General features: G+C 46.4%; 2 protein-coding genes across 2 annotated transcripts in view; both read left to right on the forward strand.

Annotated features, from left to right (window-relative positions):
- The first annotated feature begins 1,412 nt into the window (after positions 1–1,412).
- Positions 1,413–20,746, forward strand: part of SF3B6 (splicing factor 3b subunit 6) — a 27,741-nt gene continuing 8,407 nt past the window's right edge. The window contains exons 1-2 of the mRNA XM_040348508.1: positions 1,413–1,553; positions 15,859–15,977. Of these exons, the coding sequence (XP_040204442.1) occupies positions 1,524–1,553; positions 15,859–15,977 (149 nt within the window). The 5' untranslated portion in view covers positions 1,413–1,523. The remainder of the gene's footprint in view (positions 1,554–15,858; positions 15,978–20,746) is intronic.
- Positions 7,617–9,769, forward strand: LOC120936276. Its single transcript, XM_040348507.1, has 2 exons — positions 7,617–8,255; positions 8,351–9,769. Exons 1-2 carry the CDS (start codon positions 8,201–8,203, stop codon positions 9,709–9,711), a joined length of 1,416 nt encoding a protein of 471 aa, XP_040204441.1. The 5' UTR covers positions 7,617–8,200; the 3' UTR covers positions 9,712–9,769.

The raw sequence follows: 20,746 nt of genomic DNA on the forward strand, positions 1-20,746 counted from the left end.
AGTGTTCCAACATGATAACGACCCCAAACACACCTCCAAGACAACCACTGCCTTGCTAAAGCAGCTGAGGGTAAAGGTGATGGACTGGCCACGCATGTCTCCAGACCTAAAACCTTTTGAGCATCTCAGTGTGGGGCATCCTCAAATGGAAGGTGGAGGAGAGCAAGGTCTCTAACATCCACCATCTCTGTGATGTCATCATGGAGGAGTGGAAGAGGACTCCAGTGGTAACCTGTGAAGCTCTGGTGAACTCCATGCCCAAGAGGGTTAAGGCAGTGCTGGAAAATAATGGTGGCCACACAAAATATTGACACTTTGGGCCCAATTTGGACATTTTCACTTGGGGGTGTACTCACTTTTGTTCCCAGCGGTTTAGACATTACTGGCTGTGTGTTGAGTTATTTTGAGGGGACAGCAAATTTACACTGTTATACAAGCTGTACACTCACTACTTTACATTGTAGCAAAGTGTCATTTCTTCAGTGTTGTCACATGAAAAGATAGAATAAAATATTTACAAAAATGTGAGTGATATATTTTGTGATATACTGTGTAGATATATTCAAATATATGGTACAGAGTAAGACGTGTAAGCTCTGTGGTACAAAGAGCCTGTAGTGTACCCTCCAGCATTTAAAGTAGCAACTCTGAGCTCATCTTTAGCAGAATGCCAAACCTGCACTCTTTTTTACTCCAATAGGCAGCAGCAGCCCGGCCATTCTTCCCCCGCAGGTTTGGAGTTCTGCTAGAGATGAGCTCTGGGTTGCTATTTGAAATGCTGGAGTATGCTACAGGTTCCATACCTCCCAACATTTTGAGATTGGAATGAGGGACACCTACTATCAAATGCATGTAGGCATAGGCCACGCCCCTTATCACACCCACTTAAAGGAGAATTAACCAAATAAAAAGGTTAATTAAATCCACAAGTGCTTTTTTTACCACTAAAATTCCTTTATATTTGCATTTAAAATTTACAGATGCAGCAATTTAGAATTTGGATGAAAGGTTTAGCACTGGGAAACACTTTTTGAAAGATAAAAATTGTATATACAATTATTTAGATCAGATCAAAATGAGAGACAAATGGGGAAGAATGAGTGACAGAGGAACATTGCTCCAAATCAGGGACAGTTGGGAGCTATGCAGGTTCTCTTTACCAGACTGTAGAAGAGAGACTGTTTCTTCCACATTTTACACGGTCACCCCCCGCATTCTTTCCATACATTTGATCTAATTTCTGACTGATATATGAACAGTTTTTTTATAAGCAGAGCAACAACTTTTATTTTTTTGGCACATTCTGTAATGCCAGGCGAATTTGCCCTTGATACAGATGGCCGCTGCCTGGAGACAAGCGCGTACGACGTCATTACGCTCTAAAGCGCCGGAAACGGATACCGGTGTGTCGCGCTGTGATTGCGTCAGGCGGAAGCTGGGTCCATTTCCTGTTGTGGAGTGCGGAGCTCTGTGTCCGTGTTTTTTTTTTCTCCGGGAGGTTTGTCTGTTCTGCGGCCGGCACCATGGCGATGCAAGCGGCGAAACGTGCCAATGTGAGTAGAGGACATGGGGAGGGGGCTTAATTAATCACAGCACGCTGCCCGCTGAAGGCCTCCTATGCTAGCTATGGCTCTGGGGGGCTCCCGTCCCATCTATGTCTCTGGGGGGCTCCCGTCCCATCTATGTCTCTGGGGGGCTCCCGTCCCATCTATGTCTCTGGGGGGCTCCCGTCAAATATATGTCTCTGGGGGGCTCCCGTCCCATCTATGTCTCTGGGGGGCTCCCGTCCCATCTATGTCTCTGGGGGGCTCCCGTCCCATCTATGTCTCTGGGGGGCTCCCGTCCCATCTATGTCTCTGGGGGGCTCCCGTCAAATATATGTCTCTGGGGGGCTCCCGTCCCATCTATGGCTCTGGAGGGCTCCCGTCCCATCTATGTCTCTGGGGGGCTCCCGTCCCATCTATGGCTCTGGGGGGCTCCCGTCCCATCTATGTCTCTGGGGGCTCCCGTCCCATCTATGTCTCTGGGGGCTCCCGTCCCATCTATGTCTCTGGGGGGCTCCCGTCCCATCTATGTCTCTGGGGGGCTCCCGTCCCATCTATGTCTCTGGGGGGCTCCCGTCCCATCTATGTCTCTGGGGGGCTCCCGTCCCATCTATGTCTCTGGGGGGCTCCCGTCAAATATATGTCTCTGGGGGGCTCCCGTCCCATCTATGTCTCTGGGGGGCTCCCGTCCCATCTATGTCTCTGGGGGGCTCCCGTCCCATCTATGTCTCTGGGGGGCTCCCGTCCCATCTATGTCTCTGGGGGGCTCCCGTCCCATCTATGTCTCTGGGGGGCTCCCGTCAAATATATGTCTCTGGGGGGCTCCCGTCCCATCTATGGCTCTGGAGGGCTCCCGTCCCATCTATGTCTCTGGGGGGCTCCCGTCCCATCTATGGCTCTGGGGGGCTCCCGTCCCATCTATGTCTCTGGGGGCTCCCGTCCCATCTATGTCTCTGGGGGCTCCCGTCCCATCTATGTCTCTGGGGGGCTCCCGTCCCATCTATGTCTCTGGGGGGCTCCCGTCCCATCTATGTCTCTGGGGGGCTCCCGTCCCATCTATGTCTCTGGGGGGCTCCCGTCCCATCTATGTCTCTGGGGGGCTCCCGTCCCATCTATGTCTCTGGGGGGCTCCCGTCCCATCTATGTCTCTGGGGGGCTCCCGTCCCATCTATGTCTCTGGGGGGCTCCCGTCCCATCTATGTCTCTGGGGGGCTCCCGTCCCATCTATGTCTCTGGGGGGCTCCCGTCCCATCTATGTCTCTGGGGGGCTCCCGTCCCATCTATGTCTCTGGGGGGCTCCCGTCCCATCTATGTCTCTGGGGGGCTCCCGTCCCATCTATGTCTCTGGGGGGCTCCCGTCCCATCTATGTCTCTGGGGGGGCTCCCGTCCCATCTATGTCTCTGGGGGGGCTCCCGTCCCATCTATGTCTCTGGGGGGGCTCCCGTCCCATCTATGTCTCTGGGGGGGCTCCCGTCCCATCTATGTCTCTGGGGGGGCTCCCGTCCCATCTATGTCTCTGGGGGGGCTCCCGTCCCATCTATGTCTCTGGGGGGGCTCCCGTCCCATCTATGTCTCTGGGGGGGCTCCCGTCCCATCTATGGCTCTGGAGGGCCCCCGTCCCATCTATGGCTCTGGGGGGCTCCCGCCCCATCTATGGCTCATACATTTTGTCACCACAACTGGCAAAGTGAGGAACTCTTCCAATGGGGACACTGGTTCTGGTGACCTGAGGTTTCCCCTTGCTTCAGAGGGTTTTCATTTCACTTCCTGCTTTGGCTATGAGACAGGAAGTGAAGAGACATTTTCCCAAGATTGGGGGTGGGGGGATGTGAGGGAGGCTATAACCAGTGGTGGCCCCCCCTCCTCAAAGTTTTAACCGATTTGAAAATAATTCATGGAACAATTTATTTTCAAATTATAACTAACACTTTTTTTAACAACTTAAAGAGGTTGTTAACCTCAGAGAGCGAGAGAAAAAAAAAACCTGCAAGACAAAGGCATAATGAGCTAGTATGCTTTGCATACTACCCCACTATGAAATACTTACCTTGGAACGATGCCTTGCAGTACTGCTGACAAGGTCGACATCTTTCCCAGAGTTTCTTCCAGGTTCGCAGACTCCGACGCTGTGATTGACTGGAGCCGCGATGACGCCGCGCATGCGCCTGGGAACCGTCGTTCACGGCAAAGAGCTCGGAAGGAATGACACTGTGCCCCTTCCTTTAGAGCGCATGCGCCGGTGATGTCACTGGCTGCATGCAATGTAAATATCTCCTAAACGGTACAGGTTTAGGAGATATCTACACTACCTATAGGTAAGCCTTATTTTAGACTTAACTATAGGTAAATGTCTGCAGAGTAAGTTTACTTTCTCTTTAAAGTTAAAACAGCGATGGAGGCTCCGTTTGCAGGTAAGGACCTGAAGGTGTTTGCAACCCCCCCCCCCCCCCATTTTATTATCATTAACCGCCACTGGTTATAACCCTTCCTTGTGGTGGCCATTCACAGTTTGATAAAACTGAACAAACCACGCCCATGCCAAAAAGCAGTCAGTCGGACATCATTTCAGATAAAAAATAAACAAAAATTGTCATGGATGAGCAACACCCAGGAAAAAAATAAAGAAAGTTGCTCTGGTGTGGCAAGAAATAAAAAACAATTATGCGGGGGTGATCAATTGTGCTATTCCCATCTTTGCATAGAGCTGGGATATGCAATTAGCGGACCTCCAGCTATTGCAGAACTACAAGTCCCATGAGGCATAGCAAGACTCTGACAACCACGAGAATGACACCCAGAGGCATGATGGGACTTGTAGTTTTGCAACAGCTGGAGGTCCGCTAATTGCATTTCCCTGGCATAGAGAATGATCATAAGTGATTAGCAAGGGTATGAAAATGGCACAGATCCTTTGTTATTCCTTTATCCTGCCACAACCGGTTGGCTTGGATCCAACCAAACCATTGATTTCCTATCCCTCATCCATGCCTTTTTTGCCTCGCTCGTTTGTTTTGTGGAATCAAACATCCATAATTCAGTTTTATTACCCCATGTATGTATGGCTGCCATAACTTTATCCTAAAGGAAAACATTTCTGCCTTTGGTTCTACTGTAAGGCTGGGTTCACACTATTGCGAATTGGATGCAGGATCTCCGCATCCAATTCGCAATACATTTTCCAGTGGGGACACTAGCTCAGGGATTTTGGCACTTTGTAGAGATATCATCTCCTTCCCTTTTTTGATTATGGGACAGAAAGTGATGGGGAATATTCCCAATGGAGACACAGATGGCAAAAAACCGAGGGGAGAAAAAGGTTTGCCTTCAGTTCCACTTTAACACCTTTCTGCGCAGCCTGGTATTTCTTTAGCAGGGAGAGGTGAGAAGGACCGACTGGCTATCGGTGGTCACATGATTGGGAGGTCGGCTCAGTCACTGTGTGCTTCCAGCACAGAAACTTCAGCCACCCATGGACGAGTGTGTGATTTAAAGCCCACCTTTTTTGCCATTGCACATGTGCATTATACAGGGGGCAAGAGGATATTTCCTAGTTTACCAATGTAAAACTAACAATCCAAGTTATTTTACTAAAGGCAAATCCACTTTGCACTACAAGTGCGCTTGCTGTAGATCTGAGGGGAAGATCTGAAATTAGGGGAAGCTCTACTGATTTTATTATCCAATCATGTTATTTATTTATTTATTTATTAAAATTCTTAAAAGTACAAAACGCAGTCAGTTACCCGTAGGCCTCGATGCGCCGAGAACAACAATACAGCAACAACCAAAAAAAACACACACAGGCAGCGGAACAGATCAAATTTAAAATAGTAGCAGATCAAAAGAACTATAAAAACCTATGTAATTCCATAGGCTAGACTGAAAAGCTCAGTTTTTAAAAGCTTCCTGAACTTAAAAAGATCATTCTCAAGCCTTAATTTTAGAGGCAGGGAGTTCCAAAACTGTGCTCCCTGGACCGCACTCGTCCTCCCTCCGCATTTTTTCTTACGAAATTTAGGAATCACCAAAGTTTCCAAATTAGCCGACCTTAAGGTACGGTTGGGCACATACTTGGTGAATTTTTCCTGCAGGTACACTGGCCCCTTGCCATGGGTAGCCCTGTGCACCATGCATCCAGTCTTAAACAGAACCCGTTCCTTCACGGGTAGCCAATGCAGGGCGTGATGTGGTCACGACGACCAACACCCGTGAGTAGCCTCGCAGCGGCATTCTGAATAAGCTGTAATTTGTGCATGATGTTATTAGGTAAACCCAGGTACAAAGCATTACAATAATCTAATCGACTTCCAATAATGGCATTGACCATGAAGATCTTATGCGATTCTTCAATGAAGCGAAAAGTCGACCTCAGGAGTTTCAAGTGGAAGTGACAAGAACTCACCACCTGGTTTACCTGTGGTCGTAGCGTCAATCTCTCGTCCAAGATGATTCCCAAATTCCTGACCTGGGTGACTGGCACTGGGACCGATGAAAACGAGTCCGGCCAGGTAGGGAAACCGCCCGACCATGGCTGATTGCATAAAACCATGCACTCAGTCTTGGAGCCATTGAGCATAAGATAATTGGCCCCCATCCAGGCTTGAATTTCCTCCAGGCAGGTGGCCAGAGTTATCTGTGCCCCCCCATCCCTGGGCAGAGGAATGTAGAACTGGGTGTCATCAGCGTAGACATGAAAAGATAGGTTGTGGCGGCGGATGATATATAGCAGAGGCCTCAGATAGATGTTGAACAGGAGCGGCGATAACGCCGACCCTTGAGGGACTCCACAGAGTTCAACCTAAAATGCTTTTTTTTTTTCTCCTTGCATGTCCCCCTCAGATCTACAGCAAGTGCACTTTCAGTGCAAAGTGGATTTGCCTTTAGTAAATGACCCCCACTGTATCAGTGTGAGAATGCTGTGTTGTTGGCTCAGGAATATGATTAGTAACAACTAACATTGCACCAGAGGGAGGTCATTCTGTGAATATAGGCACACTATGTTTTTCACGTTTCTTGGTGTGTCTTCATTGATCTCATGCTGGTGCAATGTAGCCTGAGAGGGGAAAAAAAATAGGAGTGAAAACATTGCATTCTTTAACTTTTAGGAGAGTGACTCTGTAATCTCATAATCTGATTGAAGTCACAAACAAAGCATCTCGATGCTGCCAATCAACGCAACACAATCTGTAATTTTCTGCCTCGGGTGATCAACTCGGCTTGATCGGATCCAAACTAAGTTGAATCTTAATCGATCAGAAAGGGAAGTTATGCCTAGTCCACTGCTTGCCTATTTGATCACGTTGAATCGCACACACGATTGGACAATAAAATAAAAATATAAGCGTGTATGGCCACCTAAAGAAAGACCAAAAATCTAAAGCCTCGTACACACGCTTAGATTTTCATGTCAAACGTGAAGAGGTTTCTAACAATATGAACATTTTCGGATGACAGAATACAGCGTCAGAAGTGACGTAGTGGGGGTTATTTACGAAGGGCAAATCCTCTTTGCACTACAAGTGCAAAGTGCACTTGGAAGTGCAGTCGCTGTAAATCTGAGGGGAAGCTCTGCTGATTTTATCATCCAATCATGTGCAAGCTAAAACAATGTTTTTTATTTTCCTTGCATGTCCACCTCGGACATGCAAGAAAAATTACTAAAGCTTATTACTAAAAGTACTAACGATCCGAAAAAATCGTCAGGCAGCTCGCCGTATGAATTTTCCCATCTGATTTTCATATCGTGTGTATGGGCCTTTAGACACAGGCAGGGAGCATTTTTTTTTCTATTTTCTTTCAGGTGTAAATAATTTTAGGGATTAATCTTTGCATCCTGAAGGCATCCGATTCATCAGTATAGGCCCCTGGCTAAAGGTGTGTTTAACCACTTAAGCCCCGGATCATTTCACTGGTCAAAGACCAGGCCACTTTTTTGCGATTTGGCACTGCGTCACTTTAACTGACAATTTCTCTAGTCGTCTTCCAGGACGGCACCCTGAGAGATGACTGGCTTCTCCTGACAGGAAACACAATCAAAAAAGAGGTTAAAAACCCCGCCCCTTCCCGTGCTCCTCAGTTCTTGATTGTGTTTCCCCACAGCGAAACGTTTATTTTTTTCCTGACCTAAGGCCTGGGGCTGGTGGTCTCCCCCTGGGAACTAAACCGCAGGCACTGGGTAGCCTTTGGGTTTGGCAAATTGTTTTCCTTCCTAGGGGGTCCCTTTTATGCTCAGGAGGACCTCACCATGTGAGATGAAGAAACCCCCCTGAGTACTGGAGTCTCCTGGGGATAGGTGGCTATCCTGGAGCTCCAGGGGCGAATCCACTCTCTCCCTGAGCTTTCCCCTTACCTTGGAGGTTTGAGGGTCACGCTCTCTCCGGTGATGGGGGTCTTTCTGTGCGGCTGGGGCTGTAACTGGGCCGTCCTGGAGGCATCATTGCCGTTTTTTCGAAATTCGGCGCCAAATCCGGCGTCCCTCAGAGCCGGCGGCGCAGGGCGATGACGTCACGCGTACGCGTGTCACTTCCGGGTCGGCTCAAGTGAAAGATGGCGCGCTCCAGCACCAGCACGCCAGTCTCGGCTTCCCCACAGCACCGGAGACACCCGTGTACACACGGCAGCAGCCAAGAGAGAGCGGCGCCTTCATCCTCACGCGATGGAGCGAGAGGTTCGGTCTGCTATGGCCCTGGCTGCGGAGGAGGCCACAGGGGGTGAGTGCTCCTGATTACAGGTATGATGGGCTGGGACTTTGTAATTGTTCCTTAGTTATTACAAACATGCCTGTGTACTCTTCCTTTTTCCTTAGGGGAGGAATGTGTTGCCCAGGGGGGTGCTAGTCGATCGGCTAAGGACACTAGTCGCTCCAAAAAATGTGGCTACTGTAGTGGCAAGCTACCCTCAGATTATTCCAAACCCTTTTGTGCCAAATGCATTGTTAAATTAGCAGGGAAGGAGACCTCTGAAATTCTTAAAGGGTTTCTAGAGGTCCAATCTGAGATGCTCTCTACACTCAAAGAATTCAAGGGGTCTTTAAAGAGCAAAGAACCTGAACCCCCTATCGCAGGGCCCTCCTCGCAAGAGAGTTCCTCTTCACAGGTTTTTAGAGTCCGTCAGGAATCCCACGGTTCCTTAGTGTCGGACTCTGAGGACTCAGAGATTCCTCCTCAGGAGGATGGCTCTGTTGGCCAGGCAGAGGAAGAAGACGAGGATGCTAGGGCAGGCAGATATGTCTTTGCTGCTGACGATATGGAAGGCCTCCTAGAGGCAGTGTACGCCTCTGAGGAGATTCCTCAGCCTGCGGAAATAATTTCTACACAGGATAGGTTATACCAGGGCCTGCTTAAACCTCAGGCCAAAGCAATTCCGGTACACCAGTCCCTGAAGGATATCATCCTTAGGGAATGGGCAGAGCCAGAGAAAAAGCTTTTAAGGTACAAGACCTGGAAAAGACGTTGCCCCTTTAAGGAGGAGGAGGAATCAAGATTTTTCAAAGTTCCTAGATTAGACGCTCCACTCGCGCAAGTTTCCAAGCAGTCGGACCTCTCCTTCGAGGACACAGGCAATTTGAGGGATCCTATGGATCGGCGGGCAGAGACCTCCTTGCGTAGGGCCTGGGAAGCTAACGCGGCTGCCTTGAGCCCCGCCTTGGCTTCGGCCTGTGTTGCTAGGAATGCTAATTCCTGGATCTCAAAATTGCTGGAACATGTGTCCCAGGGGTCAGATTCTAAGGAAATATTAGAATCCCTTCAGCTCATAGGGAGCGCAGTAGCCTATCTAGCGGACGCCTCTGTAGAAACAGTCCGTTCTACCGCAAAGACGGGAGCCCTCCTCAATTCTGCCAGAAGGGCAGTGTGGGTCAAAATGTGGAACGGGGACCTGGCGTCTAAAAACCGCCTTTGTGGTCTTCCCTTCGAGGGCTCCCTGCTCTTCGGTTCAGGCCTGGACCAGGCCCTGACCAGATCCTCAGAAAAAGGGGTACGTTTCCCTACCAAGCCTAGACAAAACAAGAAAAGATTTTTTCGAGGCCCCCAGGGTGGATTTGGAGGTAAGAACCGTCCCTCAGAAAAGAAGCCCCCTTACAACAGACGTTGGGGTGCTGGGAAGGAAAAGCAAAAGGGAGGTATCCTCTTTTCCAATCCCAAACCCAGCGACAAAGACGCCAAATGACGTGAAGGTCGGGGGAAGACTCTCCCAGTTCCTTCCCAGGTGGGAGAGTATTGCTCAAAGTCCCCATATTCTCCAGATTGTAAGAGAGGGGTACAGACTAGAGTTCCGTCAGCCTCCCCCTCCCAACTTTATTTTGACTCATTTACCCAAGGACCCTCTCAAATCAGCAGGCCTTCTGCAAAATGTCGCAGAATTGGCACAACAGGGGGTCATAGTTCCAGTCCCTGTGTACCAGAGAGGGTTGGGAGTGTACTCCCACATCTTTGTGGTTCCCAAGCCCTCAGGCAAATTTCGTTTAATTATAAATCTAAAACCCCTGAATACCTCCCTTCTCCACAAGAAGTTTCGTATGGAGAGTATTTACAGCCTCAGGAGGCTCCTACTGAAGGAGGTTTTCATGGTCACCATCGATCTACGAGACGCGTACCTCCATGTCCCGATTTTCTTGGGGCATCAGAGGTTCCTCAGGTTCGCGATCGCCTCCGCCCAGGGAGTGCAGCATTGGCAATTTGCTGCCCTTCCTTTCGGACTGGCCTCCAGTCCAAGGGTCTTTACCAAGGTCCTGGCGGAGGCGATCGCCTTCCTGCACCTACAAGGGATAGCGATAGTCCCCTATCTCGACGACTTGATACTATACAATCAAAGTCGGGATCTCCTTCTTGCGGATCTGACCACTGCAATGACTACCCTCGAGTCCTTGGGGTGGATCATCAACAGGGAGAAATCCTCTCTCCTTCCAGAACAGCAAAAAGTCTATCTAGGTTTTCTGATAGATTCCTTGGAAAGGAAGCTCTTTTTACCCAACGACAAGATCCGGGGTCTCATGTCAGTGGTCAGATCAACGTTGGAAAGAGCAGAGTCCTCCTTCAGGGACATCATGAGAGTCTTAGGTCTAATGACTTCCTGTATTCCAGCAGTCCCGTGGGCTCAGCTCCACTCCAGACCCCTCCAATTTTTCCTTCTTTCCTCCTGGGACGGAAAAAGGGAATCCCTAGAGCTCAGCGTCAGTCTCCCAGAACCAGTGAAGCTCTCACTGGACTGGTGGCTCATCCCACAGAACCTACAGCAAGGTCTGTCGTGGGGCCAGACCAATCCGGTCAGGATTACCACGGACGCCAGCTCATGGGGGTGGGGCGCACATCTGTACGATCTCCGTGCCCAGGGTACCTGGGGACAACGACAGAAGGGGGCCTCTTCAAATTACCGCGAGCTATTAGCGGTCGGAGAGGCTCTGAAGGCATTCGAGGACAGAATCTTGGACCAGGAGGTCCAGATCATTTCCGACAATGCGACCGCGGTGGCCTTCCTCAACCATCAGGGCGGCACCAGATCTCGCACCCTTCTAGACTTGTCCCTAGAGATCCTGGGCTGGGCCGAGCAGAGAGTTATCTCGCTCTCGGCGGTACACCTGAAAGGGACCCTCAATCTGGAAGCAGACTATTTAAGTCGCCATCCCATTCTCCAGGGGGAATGGGAACTAAATGCAGAGATTTTCAGTCTAATATGCCAGCACTTTGGCAACCCAGAGATAGATCTCTTCGCCCGCAGGGCAAACCGGTAGGTGAAGAGGTTCTTCTCTCTCTCCCAAGAAAACGGCTCGGAGGGGGTGGATGCATTGGCACAGATATGGAGGTTTCAGCTAGCCTATGCCTTTCCTCCGTTGAGCCTGATTCCGAGAGTCCTACAGAAGGTAAATCTAGCAGTAGGGAAGTTCATTCTCGTCACACCCTGGTGGCCCAAGAGGGCCTGGTTTCCCGCTCTAGAGCGAGGGTCAGTGTCGCCTCCCCTACTTCTCCCTGTCCGGGCGGACCTTCTTCATCAGGGTCCGATTTATCACCCAGAGCCCAGCTTCTTCAAACTGACGGCCTGGTGCTTGAGAGGCGGAGCCTGAGGGAGAAGGGCTGCTCCGAGAGAGTTATTGACACACTTCTAGCCAGTAGGAAGGTAGTCACTAGACGTATTTATGCCAAGACCTGGGGCATCTTTTCTCGCTGGTGCTCAGCGAGACAGGTTTCCCAGCAGGAGACCTCAGTCATCTTAGAATTTCTCCAAGATGGAGTAGACAAGGGGTTAGCCACAAGGACTCTAAGGGTTCAGGTGGCAGCCTTGTCGTATTTTTTGGATAGACGTCTATCCCTGGACCCCCTGGTCAAAAGGTTTCTTATAGCCAGAGACAGGTTGTCCCCAGTTCATATCTCTAGGGTTCCACCCTGGGATCTTTCTTTAGTGTTGAATCAACTTACCAAAGCTCCGTTTGAGCCAATTGACACTATCCCCATCAGGTTACTCACCTTTAAATTCGCCTTCCTCTTGGCAATCACGACGGCCAAGAGGATAGATGATATGCAGGCGCTCTCTATTAAAGAGCCATTTTTTCGTTTATTTGAGGACAGGGTAGTTCTAAGTCAGGACCCCCTTTACCTTCCTAAGGTAGTGACAAAGTTCCACAGGTCACAGGAGGTAATCCTCCCTTCTTTTTGTTCAAACCCCCAGAATGAAGGAGAAGCTTCCTTTCATTGTCTGGATGTTAGACGATGTCTATTAACTTATTTAGAGAGAGTCACGGCCTTTAGACGTTCTACTCATCTTTTAATTTGTTTTTCGGGACAGAAAAGAGGCCTTCAGGCGTCCAGAGCCTCTATTGCAAGATGGATTAGGCAGGCTATTTCCTTAGCTTATGTACAAGCCTGTAAGGTAGCTCCTAATATTAGAGCACACTCCACACGGTCTCTAGCAACCTCCTGGGCAGAAAGGGCCGGAGCTTCGGTGGAGCAGATTTGCAAAGCAGCGACGTGGTCAAGTCAGAACACGTTCCTGAAGCATTACAGAGTCGACCTACTGTCACCTCAGGACTTGGTTTTCGGGAGAAAGGTCCTGCAAGCAGTGGTCCCGCCCTAAGGTAGGCCTGAAGCTACTTGCTTCTCTCTCAGGGTGCCGTCCTGGAAGACGACTAGAGAAATAACCAGTTACACTTACCGGTAGCTGTATTTCTGGTAAGTCTTACAGGACGGCAGGCCTACTTCCCACCCTTGTGATACATTATTGGTTTGTATTATATTTTTTTGTGGTGTTTTTTCCGTGCACTGGTGGGTTCATACTTTATCTCAAACTGAGGAGCACGGGAAGGGGCGGGGTTTTTAACCTCTTTTTTGATTGTGTTTCCTGTCAGGAGAAGCCAGTCATCTCTCAGGGTGCCGTCCTGTAAGACTTACCAGAAATACAGCTACCGGTAAGTGTAACTGGTTATTTCGCGGTCGTGTGACGTGGCTCCCAAACAAAATTGGCGTCCTTTTTTCCCCCCACAAATAGAGCTTTCTTTTGGTGGTATTTCATCACCTCTGCAGTTTTTATTTGTTGCGCTATAAACAAAAATAGAGTGACAATTTTGAAAAAATTCAATATTTTTTTTTTACTTTTTCCTATAATAAATATTCCCAAAAAAGATTAACAAAAAACATTTTTTTGGTGTTATTTATGCTATGTAATGTTGAATGTATTTTAAATGTGATTTATATCTGTACGCTTATGGGAAATGAAATGTAATGTAAATTATATGTGTGTCTTTAAAATTCAATGAAAACCCCCCTTAGTTTAGGCCGATACGTATTCTACATACTTTTGGAAAAAAAATTGCAATAAGCGTTTATTGATTGGTTTGCGCAAAAGTTATAGTGTCTACAAAATAGGGGATAGTTTTATGGCATTTTTATCTTTTTTTTAACTAGTAATGGCGGCAATAGGCTCTTTAAAATATATATATATATATATATATATATATATATATATATATATATATATAACTGCAACATTATGGCGGACACTTTTGACACGATTTTGGGACCATTGTCATTGATCAGTGCTATAAAAATGCACTGATCACTGTAAAAATGGCAGTGAAGGCATTTCCTAGGGAGAGATTTTTACTGTAGGGTGGATGGGCTGTGTGTGACATGACACTGATCTCCACTCTGATTACACAGAGCGGAGATCAGTGTCATTTTGACTAGGCAGAGCAAGGAGATGCTTGTTTACATCAGTATCTCCCCGCTCTATCTCTCCGTAAGACGATCGCGGGTATCCCTGCGGCGATCGAGTCCGCTGGACCCACGGTTAGGCTCATGAAGCTTGTGGCAGGGTCGCGCGACCCACTACATAACAGCATCTTAAAGGGGACGTACATGTACGCCTATATGCCTGTCCGTGCCGCTCTGCCGACTTAAATAGGCGTGCGGTGTTCCTTAAGCGTCCTGTGTATATGTAAACAAAGCAGATCACCATTCTGACAGGGAGAAGGGGATGGATTCTGTGTTCCTGCAAAGCGGGGACTAGAATCCATTCCTTCCCTTAGTAAAAGCAGCACATACATTACAAACAAATACTGTAGGGTTTGATTGCCCTAGGTGATTAACCCCTTCCCAGCCAGTGTCATTAGTACAAGGGCATATTTTTAGCACTGATCACTGTATTGGAGTTTTTGCAAATTGTCTGCCGCAATATCGCAGTCCCAATATAAGCTGCTGATCACCGCCATTATTAGTATAAAAAATAAATAAAAAATCCATAAATATTTCTCATAGTTTGTAGATGCTATAACGTTTGTGTAAACCAATCAATATACGCTTATTGGGATTTTTTTTCCCCCCCAGAAACATGTAGCGGAATATATATTGGCCTAAACTGATGAACAATTTTTTTATTATTGGATATGCTTTATACCAGAGAATTTTTTTTATTTCGTTGTCTGCCTTTTTTTTATTTATTTTTTTGCAAAAAAATGGAATGGTCTTAAAGGGAAGTAAATCTTCTGGAGGTCAAGTGGTTTGGAAAACTTCAGCCACTAGATCAGTGGTTCTCAACCTGGGGGTCGAATGATGATTTGCCAGGGGTCACTGGATCATGGGCTGTTCTTGAAGCCCGCACCGCTCTCCCTGGAGCAGGGCTGTTCCTGGAGCCTGCGGCCACTAACTCATCCTCTTAGCAGTTGCCCATTTAAGGAGAACAAAGAGAAAGAGTGGTACATCCTAAAATGTACCATAAGTAGGGGTGAGTTTGACTCCAACATTGCCTGTTCGCCGAACAATTTGGGAAAAGTCTATGGGAGAAATCTAAAGTGCTAATTTTAAAGGCTTATATGCAAGTTATTGTCATAAAAAGTGTTTGGGGACCCAGGTCCTGCCCCATGGGACATGTATCAATGCAAAAAAAAGTTTTAAAAAAATGGCAGTTTTTTTCGGGAGCAGCGATTTTAATAATGCTTAAAGTGAAACAATAAAAGTGAAATATTCCTTTTAAATGTCGTACCTAGGGGGGTGTAAAGTATGCCTGTAAAGCAGCGCTTGTTTCCCGTGCTTGGAACTGTCCCTGCACAAAGGTCATTTCTGAAGGACAAAAAGTCATTTAAAATCACTGCTCCTGAAAAAACTGCAGTTTTTAAAACTTGTTTTGCATTGATACATGTCCCCTGGGACAGGACCCAGGTCCCCAAACACTTTTTAGGACAATAACGTGCATATTAGCCTTTAAAATTAGCACTTTAGATTTCAAACGTCCGAGTCCCATGGTGTTTTAAAGTTCACACAAACTTTTGGTCTGTTTGCAGGTTCTGGTGCGAACCGAACGGGGGGTGTTTGGCTCATCCCTAGCCATAAGGGGTTTTAATATTGTATGAGTGGACTCAGGGAGCACTAAATGTCTGTGGGTTGGGGGCACAAATTACTTGGGTGCTGACAACCCATGCTACGAAAATAATTTTACTGTTAGGGGCCCCCACAACTTGGGAAATTTTTATTAAGGGATCACGGCACTAGAAAGGTTGAGAACCACTGCACTAGATGAAGCTGATGATCATAGGAAATTCGTAACTATGATTGTCAGTGCCCTCTAGTAGTGGCCATAATTCACTATGTTCTGTGTAAATACAATTCTGGAGAGAAAATAGCCTAGTAATTTGTTTGCCTTCAGACCAAATGCACATGCAGTTTCACAGACCTGAATAGCTCTGCAAATTCTTAGATAAAACACCTCTAAGTGTGTGGAAAAACAATACTAGTTGTTCATGTCTCTAATTCTGTATATGATAAATTATGAACTGTGAATACCGAAAAATATTTTTTGCACCTTCTGATTAGTTCATTTTTTACTTGTCAGATCCGTTTACCACCTGAAGTGAACAGGATATTGTACATCAGGAATTTGCCCTATAAAATCACTGGGGAGGAAATGTACGATATCTTTGGAAAGTACGGACCTATTCGTCAGATCAGAGTGTAAGTGTTTTTTTTTTCCCTTGCAGCCCGTTTGGCAAAGTGAATAGTAAAAAATGTGATGCATGGCTTGTATTTTGAATTGAATTTTGTTGCTGCATGCTGGTGTCTGTGGGTTTAAGAAGCAGTGTATTCAGTAAGCACTTATTTTAAGTGATTTTTCTTTTTTATGCAACTACTTTTCTACTGTAGTATGTTTTTGAATGGCTTATTGGCGGCCCTTTTTTTTTACCCAGTGCCATTTACAAATGACATTGAATAAATAGTCGTTGGGTGGCCAATCTGCCCAGCGATCGCTGTGTACTTGGCTGTGTACTTAGATGTCTGGGTGCACACTGTACCAAGCCGACCCGAGGGGCTGGGCAATGTGATCACTGTGATTAGTTATCACAATGATCACGTGGTGCCATTTTCAGTGCTGATCCCCCCCACAACAGGGAAAGAGAGATTGTGTAATTGTAAATGGGGCCCGAATGAATGGCTCAGCAGCTGTTCTCTATTCATTCTGTTGCAGCGACACAAGGATCATTTTTTTTTTTAATTACTGTATTTGCCAGCGTATAAGACGACCTTTAATACTTAAAGATATGGCTCAAAAATCAACGGTTGTCTTATACGCCGGATACAGACTGCGGGTGTCCATTTTTTAAAAGCCGCGCTTCCTCCTCGTGCTGTTCAGTGTTCCGCCTATCACGGACATTGTCTCGTCCTCGGACGAAAGGACTCTGTGATAGGCGGAACACTGTACACAGGCTCCGCTGGTAAACTGAGTGTTCCGTCTATCACGGAACAGCACAAGGAGGAGGCGCGGCTTTTAAAAAATGGACGCCCGCAGTCTGCCAGGCATAAAGGAATGAAGATTGGTGAGGCAAGGCAGTGGCACAGTGAGGTGAGGCAATGGCCCAGTTAGGGGATCGTCATACACGGCTAATATATCCCAAAACCAACATTTTAGTTAGAGAATTAGGGGGTCATCTTATACGCCCAGTCGCCATATACGCCGGCAAATACTGTAAACCCTTTCGTGCCCCTCACATACGAACTACATTGCTGTCCCCAGTGACTTGTAAATTAACCCCCTCACCTCCTTTATCCTGCCTCTTCATCTCCAAAATGCCATTGTATGTGACCAATACAGTAACTCCTACACTTTCCTCTCTGTATCATCTGTACATTAATAAATCTAGTGCAACATTTACAAGCTCCTTTTATTTAACCCTGTCAATACCTGCATGTTCATTTCCCAAAAAATGTGGCAGAAACTGAGATCACTTTTCCAAAAAGGGTAATTTGAGTTTTTGTTGTACTATTCTGGCATTTTTATTGTAAGGAAAGTAATTTAATTTAAATTTTTTCCGTGTTTAGAGTAAGAAATAAACTTTGGTTATTAAATACTAACAAAATTAAGCTCTGTCTCATAGTGTTGCATAAAGGAGTAATTGTCTGACTATCGCAGCACTGAAAAGTGAAAAATGGCCTGGAAATGAAGGAGTATTACAGGCTGGTACACATGTGGTTAAATCGTTTTTATAAGTCTGATCTTCCATAATTTATTTATGGTTGCTTATGGAGCTCATAGTGAGTGGTTCGGTTAAGCTAGCCACATGTGGCCTAAATTTTAAACATTCCAAGTGGTGAACTTAAGAATCGGCTGATCTGGATGAAATATTCTCAGTCAGAGTGACGGCATTCTGACTGTTCTGGCATTTATTTTTCACTCCTTGAGATGAAAGACTGTGCACTTTGCTGTGTAGACTGTGCACTCTGCTGTGTAATCTCAAGCGGTCTTATCAGACATGCCCCCACCTTACCTATGTGTGCTACAGAACACCTCCTTCCCAAAAATTCTACAGATAGAGGGGAGGTCTTTTTTAGTCCTATACGTTCTGCTCCTTCATAGATGCATAGCTGGTAAAATACAGTACAGCTAGTGAGCCTTGTCACCCTATGTGAGCAAGTTTTACAGGCAGGATCACCAGGTAGATTTAATGTGGAAGTCCATGCAGGGTTTACCCTCATCATTGAAAGTGAACTGGGCTGTCTCCAGAAAAGTAATAGAGGGGAACTCTTCCAATGGGGACACTAGTTCTGGGGACCTGGGGGGGGGGCAAGGAATTCCCTTATTTGCAAGTATTCCCTCTCACTTCCTGTCTTGGCAGTAAGTGAAGGAAAATCTCCCCAATGGGGGACAAATGGTGAAATAAAAAATCTGACAGGGGTTATAACCCTTTCTTACACTATCCAAAATGGGGGGGACAAAAGTTTTGCTTTTTTTTTTTTTTTTTTTTTTTTTTTTTTTTTACTGTAAAAAGGGAACTAATGCAACCACCACATGTGGTTATCTGTAATGTTACATTTTTTTTTTTTTTTTACCATATTTTAGCCCACCTTATGCTCATCCTCGTAGAACTCCCCTACCACTCATTCTGTAACAGCCACTACAAAATACCATGTGCTTTTGTAGTATAGGGTGGTATAACACCTTCTTCCCCCAAATTTGTGCTGTTCATAACGATCACACAACAGAGCACTCTAAAGGGTGAGTATAAGGTGGTCAGGGAGGGGCTTTAAAGAGAACCTGAGTAGGCAATGCAACAGGATCTCTTAGCCACACTTCTCTTCTTTAGTGTTTGTTACCCCATCATTTCATATTCCTGATATGTGCCTGCTGTACCATGTACTTGGCTGATAAAGTATCCTGTTCTCTTTAGATTGCTTTCTTTGTTTGAAATCCCTGGTGTTTCTGCCAGTCTCTCTGCTCTCCTATTAGAAACTGAGCACACTAAGCAGGAGGAGAACACAGTTAGCCAGATTCAGATAGACTGGCTAAATTTTGAGGCGGCGTAGCATATCGCATATACGCTACGCCGCCGTAAGTCAGAGAGGCAAGTGCTGTATTCACAAAGCACTTGCCTCCTAAGTTGCGGCGTAGCGTAAATGGGCCAGCGTAAGCGCGCCTAATTCAAATGATGAACAGGGGGGGCATGTTTTATGGTAATAATGACTAGTGACCCGACGTGATCGACGCAGGCGCCGTTCGTGGACATATCCCAGTGTGCATTGCTCCAAAGTACGCTGCAAGGACGTATTGGTTTCGACGTGAACGTAAATTACGTCCAGCCCCATTCACGGACGACTTACGCAAACGACGTAAAATTTTCAACTTTATACGCGGGAACGACGGCCATACTTAACATTAGCTAGGCCAGCTATTTGTTCGACTAACTTTACGCCGGAAAAAGCCTGACGTAAAAAAATGCGCCGGGCGCACGTACATTTCTGAATTGGCGTATCTAGCTCATTTGCATATTCTACGCCGAACTCAACGGAAGCGCCACCTAGCGGCCAGCGTAAATATGCACCCTAAGATACGACGGCGTAGGAGACTTACGCCGCTCGTATCTTAGCCTAATTTAAGCGTATCTGGTTTCCAGAATACGCTTACATTTACAACGGCGTAGATTCAGAGTTACGACGGCGTATCTACTAAAACGCCGGCGTAACTGTCTCTGAATCTAGCTAAGTGTGATCAGTTCTCTAACTATGCTGGGAACTCAGCCTGCTCTCCTCCAATGATCAGACAGGTCCTGACATGCCCCCCGCTGCACAACTATTTACTGGAAAGCTCAGTGTGCTGCTGCTTCTCCTCCTCCCCTCAGCTCTTATGCAGCTGAGAACAGAGGGGATGTGATCCCTTATTAAAAAAAGGTGTGTGTGTTGTATAGATTATACACATGTTTTGCTTTTCAATTCTAAACTAAATGTGGTGTTTTATAGGGTGATTGTTTACAATCACTTTAATACACTTTGGGCAAGAGCTCAATGATTGGATAATAAAGAAAAGCAACACATTGATGACATCCTTGTGACCTCACATTCTGTAAACTGTTAGAATGTCGGTGCTTTGCAATAAATAGAGCCGATTGGCTCTCAGTACTGACCCTGTCACGCTCCCAGTCTGAGTGCAGATTTGTAAAGGACTACAGGAAGCTAATATATAGACAGATTCAGGTACTTATGCTAGTTATATTTGTTTTTCATGGAAAACATTACTGGGGCTGAACAGTGTGGTGTTTCTTTTATATCCTCCCTGGTGTTTGGCTTTATGCTCTTATTAATCCTTCTATTGTCAAGGCTGACTCGTTTTCAGGTTTATATCTGTGCTGTTTATTTTCTGAGCTTTTAAATATAATTTTCAACATCGCAGAAACACTTTTTAATGTGGTTTGTCCTGTAGCATTTCTTGGAATCATTACCCTTTGGAAGCAATAAAGAAGCAATCGGTCATCACATCTGTCAGACTGCTTCCAAACCTTCTAGAAGCAAAGGCTTGTAATGGATGATTCCCTGCAGACATGCTGAGATTACTGTAATGTCCTTCACACTAACAGGAGGGGCCCCACCACCGCCAAGCAAAGTCTCTATGTCACTGCCAGTAAGCTCCCGCTAATGGTCATCAGCTGCAGCATAAACCACAAAACATGCCCAATTACCTCTGCCAGTCGCATACTATTCCAATAATATGTGTTTTCTTATATTATAATTTAACCCAGTAAGCACTAGGAATGCATGTTGGGTGGTAAGTCGCACTGTAATAGAGAATAGTCCTATCTTTAAAGTAGTAGTAAACCTTTCTTTTAAAAATCACCTCTCAATTTAAATGCTGTAATTTAATTCCATTATTTGGAAAGTAATTCATTAGTAAATGTTTAACTTGCTCCCGATGTACACGGCTCCATCTTCCGGGTGCAGTCTTCCCTCAGACTGACTTT

This window comes from Rana temporaria, chromosome 4 (assembly GCF_905171775.1).
Source record: "Rana temporaria chromosome 4, aRanTem1.1, whole genome shotgun sequence".
NCBI classification, from domain to species: Eukaryota; Metazoa; Chordata; class Amphibia; order Anura; family Ranidae; genus Rana; species Rana temporaria.

Excerpts from the sequence above, each read along its gene's own strand:
- LOC120936276 (XM_040348507.1), top strand. The coding sequence starts at position 8,201 with ATGGAGCGAGAGGTTCGGTCTGCTATGGCCCTGGCTGCGGAGGAGGCC. Across the intron at positions 8,256-8,350 it reads TGCGGAGGAGGCCACAGGGG|GGGAGGAATGTGTTGCCCAG; the intron begins GTGAGTGCTCCT and ends CTTTTTCCTTAG.